This window comes from Amblyomma mixtum, chromosome 6 (genome assembly GCF_055824585.1).
Source record: "Amblyomma mixtum isolate Tamu chromosome 6, ASM5582458v1, whole genome shotgun sequence".
Lineage (NCBI taxonomy): Eukaryota > Metazoa > Arthropoda > Arachnida > Ixodida > Ixodidae > Amblyomma > Amblyomma mixtum.
The window spans coordinates 88917500-88930671 of record NC_143017.1 but is presented as its reverse complement, the minus strand read 5'-3'; the positions used below and the strand labels follow the sequence as shown (position 1 = coordinate 88930671).

At 47.9% G+C, this 13172-nt stretch overlaps 1 protein-coding gene across 1 annotated transcript in view; it reads right to left on the bottom strand.

The window, feature by feature from the left end:
* LOC149339625 (uncharacterized) overlaps positions 1 to 3338 on the bottom strand; it is a 59759-nt gene extending 56421 nt beyond the window's left edge. The window contains exon 1 of the mRNA XM_089548327.1: positions 2400 to 3338. Within this exon, the coding sequence (XP_089404453.1) occupies positions 2400 to 2979 (580 nt within the window). The 5' untranslated portion in view covers positions 2980 to 3338. The remainder of the gene's footprint in view (positions 1 to 2399) is intronic.
* Between the last annotated feature and the right edge of the window lie 9834 nt (positions 3339 to 13172).

The window sequence follows — 13172 nt, the reverse complement described above, 5'->3', positions numbered from 1 at the left end:
ATTATTGACGAACGTGCAATAAAATATGGTTGTTAGTCAGTGTCGTGTCTGCTGTCAGGGCTGTTTTAACCCCACAAGATCATGCACCAAACAGCCTAACTTTTTTACTTGTTAGACCACATATTTTATACTGTTCGTAACAAAACTGAAAAATTTGCTGCGCACTCAATTTCAAGGAAAACGGGAGAAAGGTGCAGAATTTGAATATTTTTGTTGTGTTTGTAACCGGCACAGTTTCAGTGGTCAAATTTATTTCGTTATTCGCGAGCAAGGGCAGTAGACATTACACGAAAATTTGATATTGCCGGCACACACGTAACACGTGCACGTAATGAAAATTTTACTTCCTCACGCAGCTCTGTAGTGTACTTCAGTAATTGCTACATTCCCCAATCCGCGTGATTGGTAACGCACTGCTAGCTGCTACATGGCACAAAAAGCATGACACAATCGAAAGGAAATAATATGCTCATAGACTTTGTAAGTGAACGTAGTAACGTGTTTACACCATGCTTACTCCATTTAGAGGACTGACTGACGTTGCTGACGTCTTATACATATTACAAATCGACGTTCAGAACCTCATCTCGACAACACATCTGAGGCCAACGTATTAAAAACTCTACGGTTAGTCTTACTTCGAATGACTTGGCTTCATGTCAATGGATATGCTGGGAATGTTTGTCGGAGACTTTTGATTAAAAGTAAGGATATTTAGGGTAATATGTTAGGTTAAAAAGAGTGGCCGAAAAAAATACCTTTGAGGACGCCAGAGAACATAATGATACAATAATCCAACTCTAAGTGCACAATTTACCCTACGCGGCACTAAAACATCCAAACCCCTCATTTCGGCGTTGGAATTAGCAGTGTCAGTGGATGAAACGATGGTTTTCCGATACTGAGCCCCCGTTCCTTCAAACATGGGTCTGAAGCTCTGTTCTACCCACTCGGATCCGTGAGGAGGTTTTCTCAAGTGCTTTGTGAGGCTTTTTAAACAGCATTGTTATTGCCGAGTTAAACTGGTCGCCTTTGCACGTAGCAGCAAACCCTCACACGCCACATATCTGTGTAAAAACATGGTCGCCAGAGACAAGCAGCCCGATTGGAGCAACGAAGTTGTTCGAGTTTGCAGCATAAATCGATATGTCTCTAGCACGAACACGTCGTGGATGCATGCGTTTCATAGCACACGGCTGACCGTCGTCGCGAACACGCGGAATAAAATAACACCTAAGCCGCCCGTCAATCTCTAACGTAAATCGCCATCCCCATGTGCACGTGGTTCGCACGCGCGATAACTAACTTCGTGACAAAACTACCAGTCAGTCAGTCAGTCAGGCTCATTTCCAAGACATTATTACCTTCGCAAGATTTTTTTGAAGAAAGAATAATCCGTTAGGAATTATTTTGTTGCCCACACAACCACTCTACGTAACGATAAGGAGAAAGGTATGTCTTAGTTAACTCTGAAGCTTTCATGATCTTCACTGGTTTGACCAAAGTTATCAAATTGGCGAAGCAAATGCTTCACGAACGATGTGAGTAGAGAGCCGCATTCTCTTCCAGCTTGTACGCGTTCTGCCATTTTTTTCTTTTTCGCACGCAGCGAGTCGAAACTCTCCGTGGACAGCTTAATGCGCTCGAGAGCGGTAAAAGAGCGCTTTGCGCGCGGCAGCGTGACGTGACAACATTTATCTCTCCTCGTGCACATGTTGTAGCGAGCAAAAACACGGCCTACAATGTCGCTTCGACTGTCGCTGGCAGCGTTTCCTCGCAACGCAAACGGCCCACACATACACGCAGGTGGCAAAATGCGCGCGATTAAATCCCCCGTCGCAACGCCTATATTCCCCGCATCCGGCTTTGGGTTCGAAGGCACGTGGACAGAGTTCCGAACACCTGATCACCGCAGATGCCGTCAAGAGCGCAGCAGCAGAGCCCGAGCCTCGAAAGCGAGAGGGCAGGCACCGAAGGAGGAGCAGCAGCAGCGCTCTCGGTAGCGGAGGGACCGAAGGCCGTAAATTTGTTCGGGCCGTTAAAACTGCCACGAGCGCGGTCGGGATTGGGTCGCGCCCCGGTCATTGAGAAACTCCGCTGTGCGGCAGCTAAACGCGGCGCCAGATCTCGCCCTCCGCGAATGGCCATTGGGTTGTTTCGTTTTATGGGCTCCCTCGAGCACGCCGGGACCACTCGAGACGCGCCCCGCGGGCACGGTGCTGACAGGATTACGAGCCGCGCGGACCTCTCAAGAGCCGCGAGGGGAGGAGACGACGATATTTACGAGCGCCGGGCGAGCGGCCCGTTCTCGCGCGGCCCGGCAACGCCTCCGCGTGGTCGCGCGCGCGTGCGCTGCGGCCGCGTGTTTACTACCGCCGTCGCGTGTGGCAGCTACTCACTCTGGCCGACGTGGACTTTTCGCATCCAGGGGTAGATCTGCGGCGGGTTTGCGGGGTAAGCGGGCTTCTGCTGCGACGACTGCTGCTGTTGCTGCGGTTGCGCCCCGGCCGTCGGCGTGGCCTGCGCCGCTGCGGCGGCGGCACTTCTCGGCGGGCTGTGCGGCGGGCCCTGCGCGGGCTGTCCCGGCGACGGCGACGAGCCGCGGGTCTCGGGGCTCGACGGCGACTGGGTGCTGGAAGCGCTCAGGTCCTGCGGCGAGGCGGCCGTCGACTCGGGCGCCGCGTACTTGCAGCTGGCCGCCGACGGCGTGGGCGTTCGCGGACTCGGGTGGCCGGCGCCGCCGGGGAGCCGTTGCGCGCAGCCGGGAAAGCCGCCGTGCTCGGCCGCCGCGCCGCCGTTCTGCAGGTGCGCCGCCGGCTGACTGTACGGTCCGCCGTAGGGCTGCACGGGCGACGCCGGTCCGCTGTAGCAGCCGGTGGCGGCGTACGGTTGCACCTGCGGCGTGTAGTAGTCCGATTCCTGGCCTCGCTGCTGGCCGTAGCAGGAGGCCAGCGAGTTGACGAACTGGTACGAACTCATCGGTGTCGCAACTCAGGGCCCGCCTGGGGGCGCCATGGGCGCAAACGCAGAGCAGCACACGAGAACACACAAACTGGCAGGAGCACACGATGCCGACCGAACTCCACCCGATCAAGCCTCAGGGCACGACTGTGCCGCCGGCCCACGGCCGCTCGCCTGTTATACGTGGAGGGGGGGTCTGGAGGGGGGCAGCCCTGGCCACAGCGCCCTCTGCACCTTTTCGCCGAGGGAGAGAGCTCCAGCGGGGTCCTCCGCCGCCGCTGCTGCTGCTTGTCGCTCACTGCTACGTCGCTGCCGCGCGCCCCATGATCGATTCCCTTCTGGGCGAATGAGACGCCAAGAACATTTCCCTCCTAGCCCTGAGACCGCATTATAATTTCTTCCAGCGGCAATTAATATCTGCCAGCTCTCTCTCCGGTCCCCCTCTCTCCTTGCGCGACCGGGCGTCCGCCGTCGAGAGTAGTCCGGCTACGCGCGCCGCAGGCCGGGCCGCCTCCTCGCCGACGGCGCGCGACGCGGCCTCCGCTGCGGAGCCTGGAGCCGGGCGCGAGGAGGACGGCCTCCTCGCCCGCGCGAGAGGATTTTCCACCCTCGTTCCCGGCTGCCCTGGCCACCCCTACCGCCTGACGTAATCGGCACGTGATCAAGACGCTCCGCCTCGACGGGCGCACGCATGCGCACGGCCTTCGCGGATCGAGCGCGCCGCGAAACAAGGTTTATTTTGCGCGCCGCCGACGGAAGTGAATGGGGCCGGAAGTCGCTCTAGTTTAGTAGCGCTCCGACGGTCGCCGGTGTTGCATCACAGGCGTCGGGGACACCCTCGGTGCTCCCGGCGTCTGACACGTTACCCGTCCGTACTCGCTGGGGCGCAAACAGGTCGGGATCGAATTCATTTCTTGGCACGCGATTTTCATTTCTTTCCGGCCGGATAAGAGAGCACTCAGGACACGAGGTAGGATTTTCGTTTCGTTTCAACCGGTTTCCATTTTTGTTCACAAATCCGGAACGCTTGTCCTCAAAAATTGCTGATTTTTGCCGATGCCATAACGTGTTTATCCGCTGAATGAAGAACTTCGTCTCATAATTCGAAGGTCAGGATAAAGAATCGTTTTCTTATGTGAAATAAAACTGCATTTCTCTCTGCTGTTGACTTCGTGAGCTGTCTTTCTCGCGCTGTTCCGTGGCCCCGATTGAATATTTTAGATGCGCTTTGTTCAGTAGACTTGCGATTTGAGTTAACCTTGAGCGTAATTACTTTACTCTTTTAATAAATAAAATGAGGGCCTTGTCACTTTACACACAACGTGCTAGAAATCATTTTCCATGCACCGCTGAGTTGTTTTGACCATTATTTGGTGAGATTTTTAATTTGATTGCCGTATGCTGCTGAATAACTTGTTGCAAGTACTATTTCTGGCGTCAATATTCCTGGCGTCAATATTCCTTTGAAGTTAAAGAATAATGTTAATAAAAACGAACACAAGGAGAGATGTTCAAGCAAGTTTTATTTCAACGTAATCGTCCGCAGCAATGCTGCGCTCCGCGACTCACCCTAGGAGAGAGACCACGCGGCGAGCCACGCCGCAGGCTCGCAACGGCCGCGCGGTTCAAAAGAGGGCGCCAAAACACGACGCCGCGCGGCTCGAGGACGCCATAAATCTCGGGAAGCGTGCGGCTCGGAAGGTGCCGCCTCCGGCAATGCCGGCGGCTCTGTGCGTGTCGCCGGCGTCTGTCGGCGGCGTTAACAGCCGTTACGACGCTCTGACACCTTTTGTCCTACATCGGGAAGGTGCGAAGACACAGCCGAATGCGGAACGCAGGTAAATCGTTTCCCTTTGCCGTCGTTCGCCGCCGCTCTTTGTCGCTACGCCGGCGCTCGATGGAGGCCGCCATGACTGCTTGAAGCGGCAATGTAAACAAAGATGGCGCCGCCCATGCTTGCCATAGGTGCCGGCCGCTGGTTCGGCCCGCGCGTTTTGACGCTGTTGGCGCGCTGCATGCGTGGAATCTGGTAAGGCGTTGAGTGTCCGACGCAAAAGATTCTTGAGCCGCAATACAGTTTGTGTTGCCGTTCCCTGTGGCTTCCTTCTCTTCATCAATTTTGATTTCCGAGCGAGCGTGCTCATTTAAAAACGGCAGGCTGGTAAGCAACGGTTTTACCAAGTTATCTGTTGATGCCGCCTGTTCACAGGTACTTACCTTTTGTTTTATTTTTCTGTCACACTGCTTAGTACATTTATTTATTACATTTTTGCGCAATAAGGGCGTCGCACTGTTCGCTTGGATAGTTGAGCACCGTGTATTCGCTTCTTATTAACAGCTGATACGTCGAATGGCGTTGCTCTTCACAGCCACTCGTCAACGTACGCTCACGGTGCTGGCTAATTTTTCTTGCGATTGTAAGCTGATAAAACTGTTGTATGTATGGGTGTATTATGCCGAAATGTTGTAATGTAAAGCAGTGTGTAACTCAGGGCTACAGATTAATTGGTACGATGTGTGGTGACGTGATGAGTGAATAAAGAGGGCGTTTGTGTATTGTTTTGTCAAAGACAGGCGGTGACCGCTCAGCCAAGTGCACAGCTGCTGAACGCTTTTGCTTGCTGAGCGTGACCGACGGTCATGCTCTATATACGCTTTTCCTTCGTCAGGGCGTTTTGGTTGTCAATGAGCCTGTTCCCTCCCATTCTTGAATACTTAGTACCTAGTGTTTGAAATTAATCGTAATGGGAGGAGCCAGGGATATTCGTACCTTATTTGGCTGCACGCTTACATCTTTTAGCGGCTGTATGTATAGTGATAACCAGATAGCAGACCGCCTTGCTAACCACAACATAGAATTGCTTGAGTGTGACACTTCAGCATGGAAAAGTTTTAAAGTGCGCCGTTCGGGCTGTTCCCTCCTTATTAGGGCGCCATTTATGCATGCTTAGTGTTGCCGTTTTCATATGATGAACAGATACTGCTTGTTATCCCAATACTGTGCTAGTGCGAGCTGAACGGCCTCAACCAGTGAACTGTGAAGTAGACGGGAGAGTTCGACGCGTCACGTGGCAGGTACTCACAGCTGCAGGTCTTAGATTGCAAGTAGACAATGTGTGAAACTTAATTATGCATCCACTGCTAGAGTGCTGCATCAAAGTATACCGCCCGAGGGGTCTGCTTATGAGGCCTGCTGTATGCCTCGTTATGCATCCTCAGCGAACGTATCGAAAGAATAATGACTTTACGTCTTCAAACCTTCCCAAGCTTCGGACTGCTACATGTGCTCTAGGGAGCCCCGGTAAACAGCTTAGAAGAAAACCCATTGGGCTGTACACTTTTGACGGGGGCTGTACGTATAAAATGTATAGCAGTATTATGTCAAATTACAGCACCCCTATGAGTGCAAGATCTTGTGATTTAATCACATCTGGATACTGTGTCTCCACAGTGCGTGAACGCACTGTGATGTACTAAGCGGTGAGGGTTCCCGTTGATTCACCGCGTGAACTAACAAATAAATGGATCGTTCTACTTTTCATCGAATAAATGATGCAAGAGTTGCTGCTAGGTTCAAGATAATACTTCGTACACTATACTGGTGCTGCTGAAAAAGCAAACACAGCATATGATGGTTTTATCACGAAGAAAGAAATGCAACGCCAGGGAAACGAGCTGTACTGTAAGCAGCAAATGAAACGTGAGCGACACCGTTGAATGAAATGCACGCACGAACATATTAGCTCTTGGCGTGGAAATACGACCAATGTTGATTTACTCTTCCAAGGTACAATCTTCGCGCCTTTGAAGTGCTTTTGATCTGCGCTAGTATTAAACTCCCCCCGGCTAAGATCTCATTTTGCTGTTCGTGTTTCAACTGTCTTGTTCGAGTTTCGTTTGTTACTGATAGTGCATGAACGCCAAAGCGTGATATACGTGCCACGGTTAACTCTCGAACTTATTAGTGGGCTTGAACTTAAACGTGCAGCTTGCACAGACCCTGATATTCTTGTTTTCTCCTTTTCCACTACAGCCATCCTGCTTGCTTTTTCCTGTTTGAAAAATCCTTATGGGACGGAAACACGTACACGCCTATAAGTACAGTCTTTGTCAAAAGTAACCAGGCTGCATGGTTTGCTTCTAGCTCGTATATGGAGCCCTTACAGCTTCCCTGAAGCTGAAAGGGTCGTTAAAGGTAAGGACTGGGGGCCTTCTTACCTTCCAACACCTTTCGATCTTGAGGAAAGCCACAAGGGCTCCACTATACAAGCTAGAAGCAAACTATGCAGCCTGGTTACTTTTGACAAAGACTGTACATGTTGAAGCAATACGATAGGGAACACACTGATAAGCATTGTCTAGGCGGCCCGAAGTGAATAATATACTTTTTCTCCTTTGTAAGTAGTTTTGCCTAGGTGCACGATAAATTAAGTCACTTTTGAAGTCGATTCAGAAGCAAAAATTAAATTGGCGTTCGCACTGCGAACTACGTTATCACTTGATATTCTTTATTTGTTAATATAGCTATAATCAGAGAAATTTCTCAGCCGTTGCATGTTTATCTTCGTTAAAAAAACAACAGTACAGAGCTTCGTAGCTAACTTATTGCATAAGAGTTCTTTTATATCGACTTACTGACTTTCTAACTGAGTAGTCAAAAGTTGTTTCAAATGTTTATGTTCAGATGCAAAGGGACAGCACTAATTTAAGTCCTCTATATGTCAATCCCATGGCAAATCCAATGTCATTTCTTCATCGTTTTTTCTGTCACGCGGCAGAAATTTAATTTCATTCGCCATCCAATAAGTTTGGAAACTCATTCGTACCCACTTGTGGCTTGAATGTGTTGCTTCTAGAGCCACAACACTACACACAGTAATGTAAAATTATGCCCAAAATCAGAGAGACGCGATGACGTCACGTCACGAGTACCGACTTCTTTGCTGCGTTTCGGTATACAAATTGATGAACTTATCTCTTCTTGTCCGGTGTAAAAATAGCGCTGCTTAAATGTCTATTTTCTCCTGGAAAATGAGCTATGTCACATAGCGGTCGTTTACGTGCCCGGAATCTAGTACCATTCATTTTTTTTTTTTTTTTACCATTCGACAGTCGCCGTGTCACCCTGTTCGGTGTCGTTTGGAACTCTTGTCAGCGAACTATTTTCTGAGTCTTGATAGCTTTTTCCCGTGATTTTAATAAAACTGCCGTAACCTCTCTTTTTGCGAGCATTGAAGAATGTTTTGAGCGCAATTATGGATGCGTAAAAGTGCTGAGTTATAATTGTCATGACATTTCAGATGACATTTCAGATGACACGGTTCACATTGTCCTTTCCTCCATTCACCTATTACATTACCTTTTGTCATGACGAAGCACTGGGAGGAAAACGGGAAGTTTGGCGAGTGTAAATCAATGGAAATGACGTTGAAGTTGACATGTGTCAGGGTGATAAGTGGAGTGGGCACACAATTAATTACGGGTAATTGAAGTGCATGCATTATTGAAAGTGCAGCAGGTTGTCACAATGAGCATTGGTAACGCAGGGTCCGAACCGAACAAATATTTTTTAGCGGCACCAATGTTTATTTTGCCGCTAATCGTTATAGCGCTGCCGTGTTATCTCATAGTGAGAAGTTGCCCATGCGCAGTGATTTACTTTGAGAATAAGCGATTTCGTAAAATGAGGCATGGAGATACATTTTACCTTATAAGAAGCTGCACACCATGCAATGGAAAATGCTCGAAATATATATGTCTAGCGTGGTAGTAACAAGCTAAACAAATGCCTTGAATTTTGTTTTGCCTAAAAACTGTGCAACTTGAATGGAGATCTTTGCTTTGCTTTATGAGCACCAACGGTAATCCTGCCTTCGAATTGCATGCCCTGCCAAAGCCCGTTTCTTCCTCTTGATTTCGACTCAGGCTATGAGGGATGCCGTAGTAAAAGGGTCCGGAAATTTCGACCACCTGGGCTCCTTTAACGTCCACTGACATCACACTGTACATGGGCCTCTAGATTTTCGCCTCCATCGAAATTCGACCGCCACGACCGGGATGGAACCAGCTTCTTAAATACTGAGATGTGTATATGTAGTGTGCTAGTAATTCGCTAAGCAAGTGCCATGGCTTCTGCGTGAAGTAGATCAAGCAAAGTAAAATCTAAGCAATAGAGAACGGGAAAAAAATGCCACTAAACACGATGCGAGATCTCATCAGGCAATTATTTAGTCCTCTAAATAATTGCGTGATGAATAAGCGTAATTAACTACTGCATTAGCGCATTTTATTATGTTTTAATTAAATATCGATTTATTTACTCTGATCATACCTCCTTTTATCTCAATCAACCATGTCGGTTTTTCAAATTTGGCGCCGTGATTGCTTTCCCTTCCACTTACTATATCCCCGTCCAGCCTATTCAACCGTCCAGTGGTTTTTGCTGATAATTAACTAATTAATCTATGTCAATGAAACTTTTTGTTCACTCATCACTCATCAAATATATTTCAATTCATTTCAGACTTTATTTTCTCTCATTTGCCTATTTTTGCACTATTTTGCCGTCCACGGCTGTTTTCCCGTCCACTCACTATACCGACGTCCGCATTATTTCGACGTGTTTTCGACATTTTGGCTCTAATTAATGAACTAATCATCCTAGCGACCTAATAATTTTTGTTGCGCAGCCTCCTCACATCATACTCTTTCGATTACAACCACTCGTTTGACGGTACAGCCTTTGTCAAAAGTTTAGAGCCCAGGGGGTTTGCTTCTGGGCTGCATTGCTTTGCTTGTAATGCGGCCTCAGCGTCCCAAATCTCCTGAAGGTAAGAAGATTTTTGGTCCTGCTCCCTCCGATGCGTAGGACTTCCACAAGTGCTGCGGGAGCGCCACAATAGTGCTTAGAAGCAAACCCCGTGGGCTCTAAACTTTTGACAAAGGCTGTACCTCTTCTGAGAACGTCACAACTGCTGCGGACACGTTTTGGTGGCATGACCCCGCCGACATAGCCTAGAAATGCCTTCGCATTAATCAAGAAGGACGACTGCATCAAAGTTCAAAGCAGTTGCCAGGCTTTCGAGTTTCGAAGGACTGATGCAAATCGACAGCGACAGCTGCATTGTTCGCCCTTCTCTTATAGGCGACGGTCCTGCGGCGGCCATCTTGAAACAAGACCAGGCCCACCTGAATCACAAAATCTCACCTGGCACATTTTCGAGATCACTAGCTGGATAACCTGCATAACATTGGACAGCAGATATACCCGGTGTAGAACGTGTTATGTTACCGCATACTCTGGCATTGTTTTCTCTGGGGAAGTATCACGGTGCTCTCCCCACCATGGTACTTTCTTAACGTCAGCGATAAAATAAATTGGTAAATTGGTTTTTGAGGAAAGGAAATGGCGCAGTATCTGTCTCACGTATCTCGGCGGACACCTGAACCGCGCCGTAAGGGAAGGGAGGTAGGAATGAAAGAAGAAAGAGAGAAAGAGGTGCCGTAGTGGAGGTCTCCCTTCACACTTTTCGTGCGCTGGCACATGTAGTGGCCATTCCCGGCATTTAGCCATTGTGTGTTTGTCAGAAGCCGATTTTGTGGCAAGCTGCTCACCTGTCCACCGAATCAGGCGGCAGCTCAATTAATCGCGAGAGGCTGCCCGGGAAAAGAAACCTGGATCGCACCCTAACACAAGCAACCGAAATCCCACCGATGGCAATGCCTGCCGTAGAAGGGCAGTTGCACATCGCTTGACCGCTGCACCTCTGCTAGTGGTCGGAAGACTCCCAGGGATCTTTGAAAGCAGAGAATGACCAATTCCATATACTATGTAGGCATTAACCCATTATCGTTATTCGAACAACTGCCATCCGTGAACACTGGATCTGAATACCGGAACCTAAGTGAAAACTGAACTGATAACGCACCTAATTCGCATTTGTCCGAACTGCGCAAATCGGCCATCGTTTGTTAATCGCAAATTTGAGCGGGAGTGAAGCTTTTTCCTCTATACTTTCCATATCCTATTAGACAAGAAAACGTGTTTTTAGCATTTGTTTACGTTAACTTATTAATTAGTGTCAATACAAAATAAGATGTCATTTGATATTTGTTAGATTACGTTCACGAACACAGGCGTTGCATTTTTATTTTTTTATATATACCATAACTAGCTTTCCCTTTTGCATAACCCTCGAGGAAAGTGAATTCGGCTATGAGAAAAAAAAAACATCGCCATTTCGCTCGCCTAACCTTACTTCACAAACTGTATCACCATCCCACCCTCCACGACGACTTCTTTTTGCCACACCCTGCAGTCTTTCCTCGCCGCGACCACGATAACAAAATAAAACGCATCACATGCCGTTCATTACTCTACGCGAAATCATTCATTCCTCGCACTATAATAGATTGGAATAACTTGCCATCACACATAGCTACTCAGGTTAACCTACAATCGTTTCAGCAAACCATGGACTAACAGATTTGGTATTTTTGTTGTATTATGTGCATTTACTGAGTATTTTATTCTGCGTTGTTTGTTGTGTTATTTGTGTACATTACTAGTTTTAATTCGTTATTACGTGTATTTTGTTTCAAATGCCTGTGCCATATTTTTATGCTTGTATCACCCCCCCCCCCCCCCCCCCCTATGTAATACCCTCGCACGAGGGCCCTTAGGGGTATTGTAAATAAATAAAATAAATACACATTGGAGGCGATCGTCAATGTATGCTTTGCATATAAAACGGCCAGTTTCTAGCATTCCTTTTCCAAATTTTTGAAGACAGTCCATTGACTGTCCATAGACTTCTGTCTATAAAGTCTATAGACTCTCTATAGACAAATCCTAGAGGCAATAGGCAATAGAAATGCTATAGACAGTCTATATGCAATCTGTAGATTTATGGCCATACACTTTTATAGACTTTTGTAGACAGTCTATAGACTATGATTAGGCAAAAAGAAATATCTATAGGCAATTAGGTCTAAAGAAGTCTATAGACTGTCTATAGACCATTCTTCTATAAGCTGATCAGCTTCAACTGCTTGTGCTGGAGTATAGAACGAAGTTCATCTGTGCAGTCTTCATTCCCAGGCAGTTCCTGCTATATCGCCACCACCGCTGTAATCGATGATCAACAAACGTGCCGATCGATCGACCAAACCGTTCCGCAGTATATAAGTAAACAATTTTTGGCAGTGTGTTTAAGCGCTTAATTCACTCCCGATAGAGAGAAAGCACGTGGCAATGATGCTTGCAGCCGTGAGAAATACAGTTAATCTCTGCACATGAAGGGTTCGAACCCAGCGCCTCTCGCATTCAGTGCGGGTGCTGTACCACCAGGCCGCCATAAATGTAAAAGTATAGAAGCGAAGAGAGCGGCTGTAGACGCTGGAAGGTTTGTTTTAACAGGAGATAGTAAAAATCCTCGCTGATTGTCTACTACGTAAGTTTAGCTGACAAAATGCACTGCGTATAGTAGATACCGGTGCCAAAAAAAAAAAAAAAAACATCTCAACGAGCCTCCGTAAGCTCTCTTGCGTCTTCCGCGAGAACCATTTCATGTACTTTTAAAATTAGTTCGGATTTAGCATCTGATATTCTTTAAAGTGTGTGTTACAGGCTGTCTACGAATTTGAGTGAAATTCTCCTCGGCAAATAATGCAGTAACGAAAGTCAGTGCGCGAGGCCTACCATATTTTATGTTCTCGGTTTTTAACGGGCGAGCAAGTAGTGCCCTGGCTTTCAGCTTGTAGATGATTTACTCAAAAAATGAAAGACGTAAAACAAAACGCCTTTTCTGGAACGCTACAATTCAAAACAACTTGATGGGCGAGTCGGTTTCTGCATTCAGAGCGACAGACGGGACGAGAGCGACAACACAGCGCTTTGTTGTGTGCTTCCTTCTTTGTCCCGTCTGTGGCTCAAGCTGATGGACAGAGCTCGCAAGAAGGCAAGGGCCACTGGGGCCCTGGTCTGAGGGCCCTACCTTCGCCGGGAGAATCCCTTTGCGGGAATAAAGTTTCTCACTCACTCACCCGCGCTGCAACCATGGCCTACCATTCAAAAGAGTTATTCAAAATAAAAACACCAAAGTCATTTCAGTATGATGCTTCAAATAGTGACGGCGGCTATGCAGTTCACAATATCGCCTACACAGTTCAAAAAAGGAAAAGACGATTCGAAAGGCACAACCTTCGAGTGG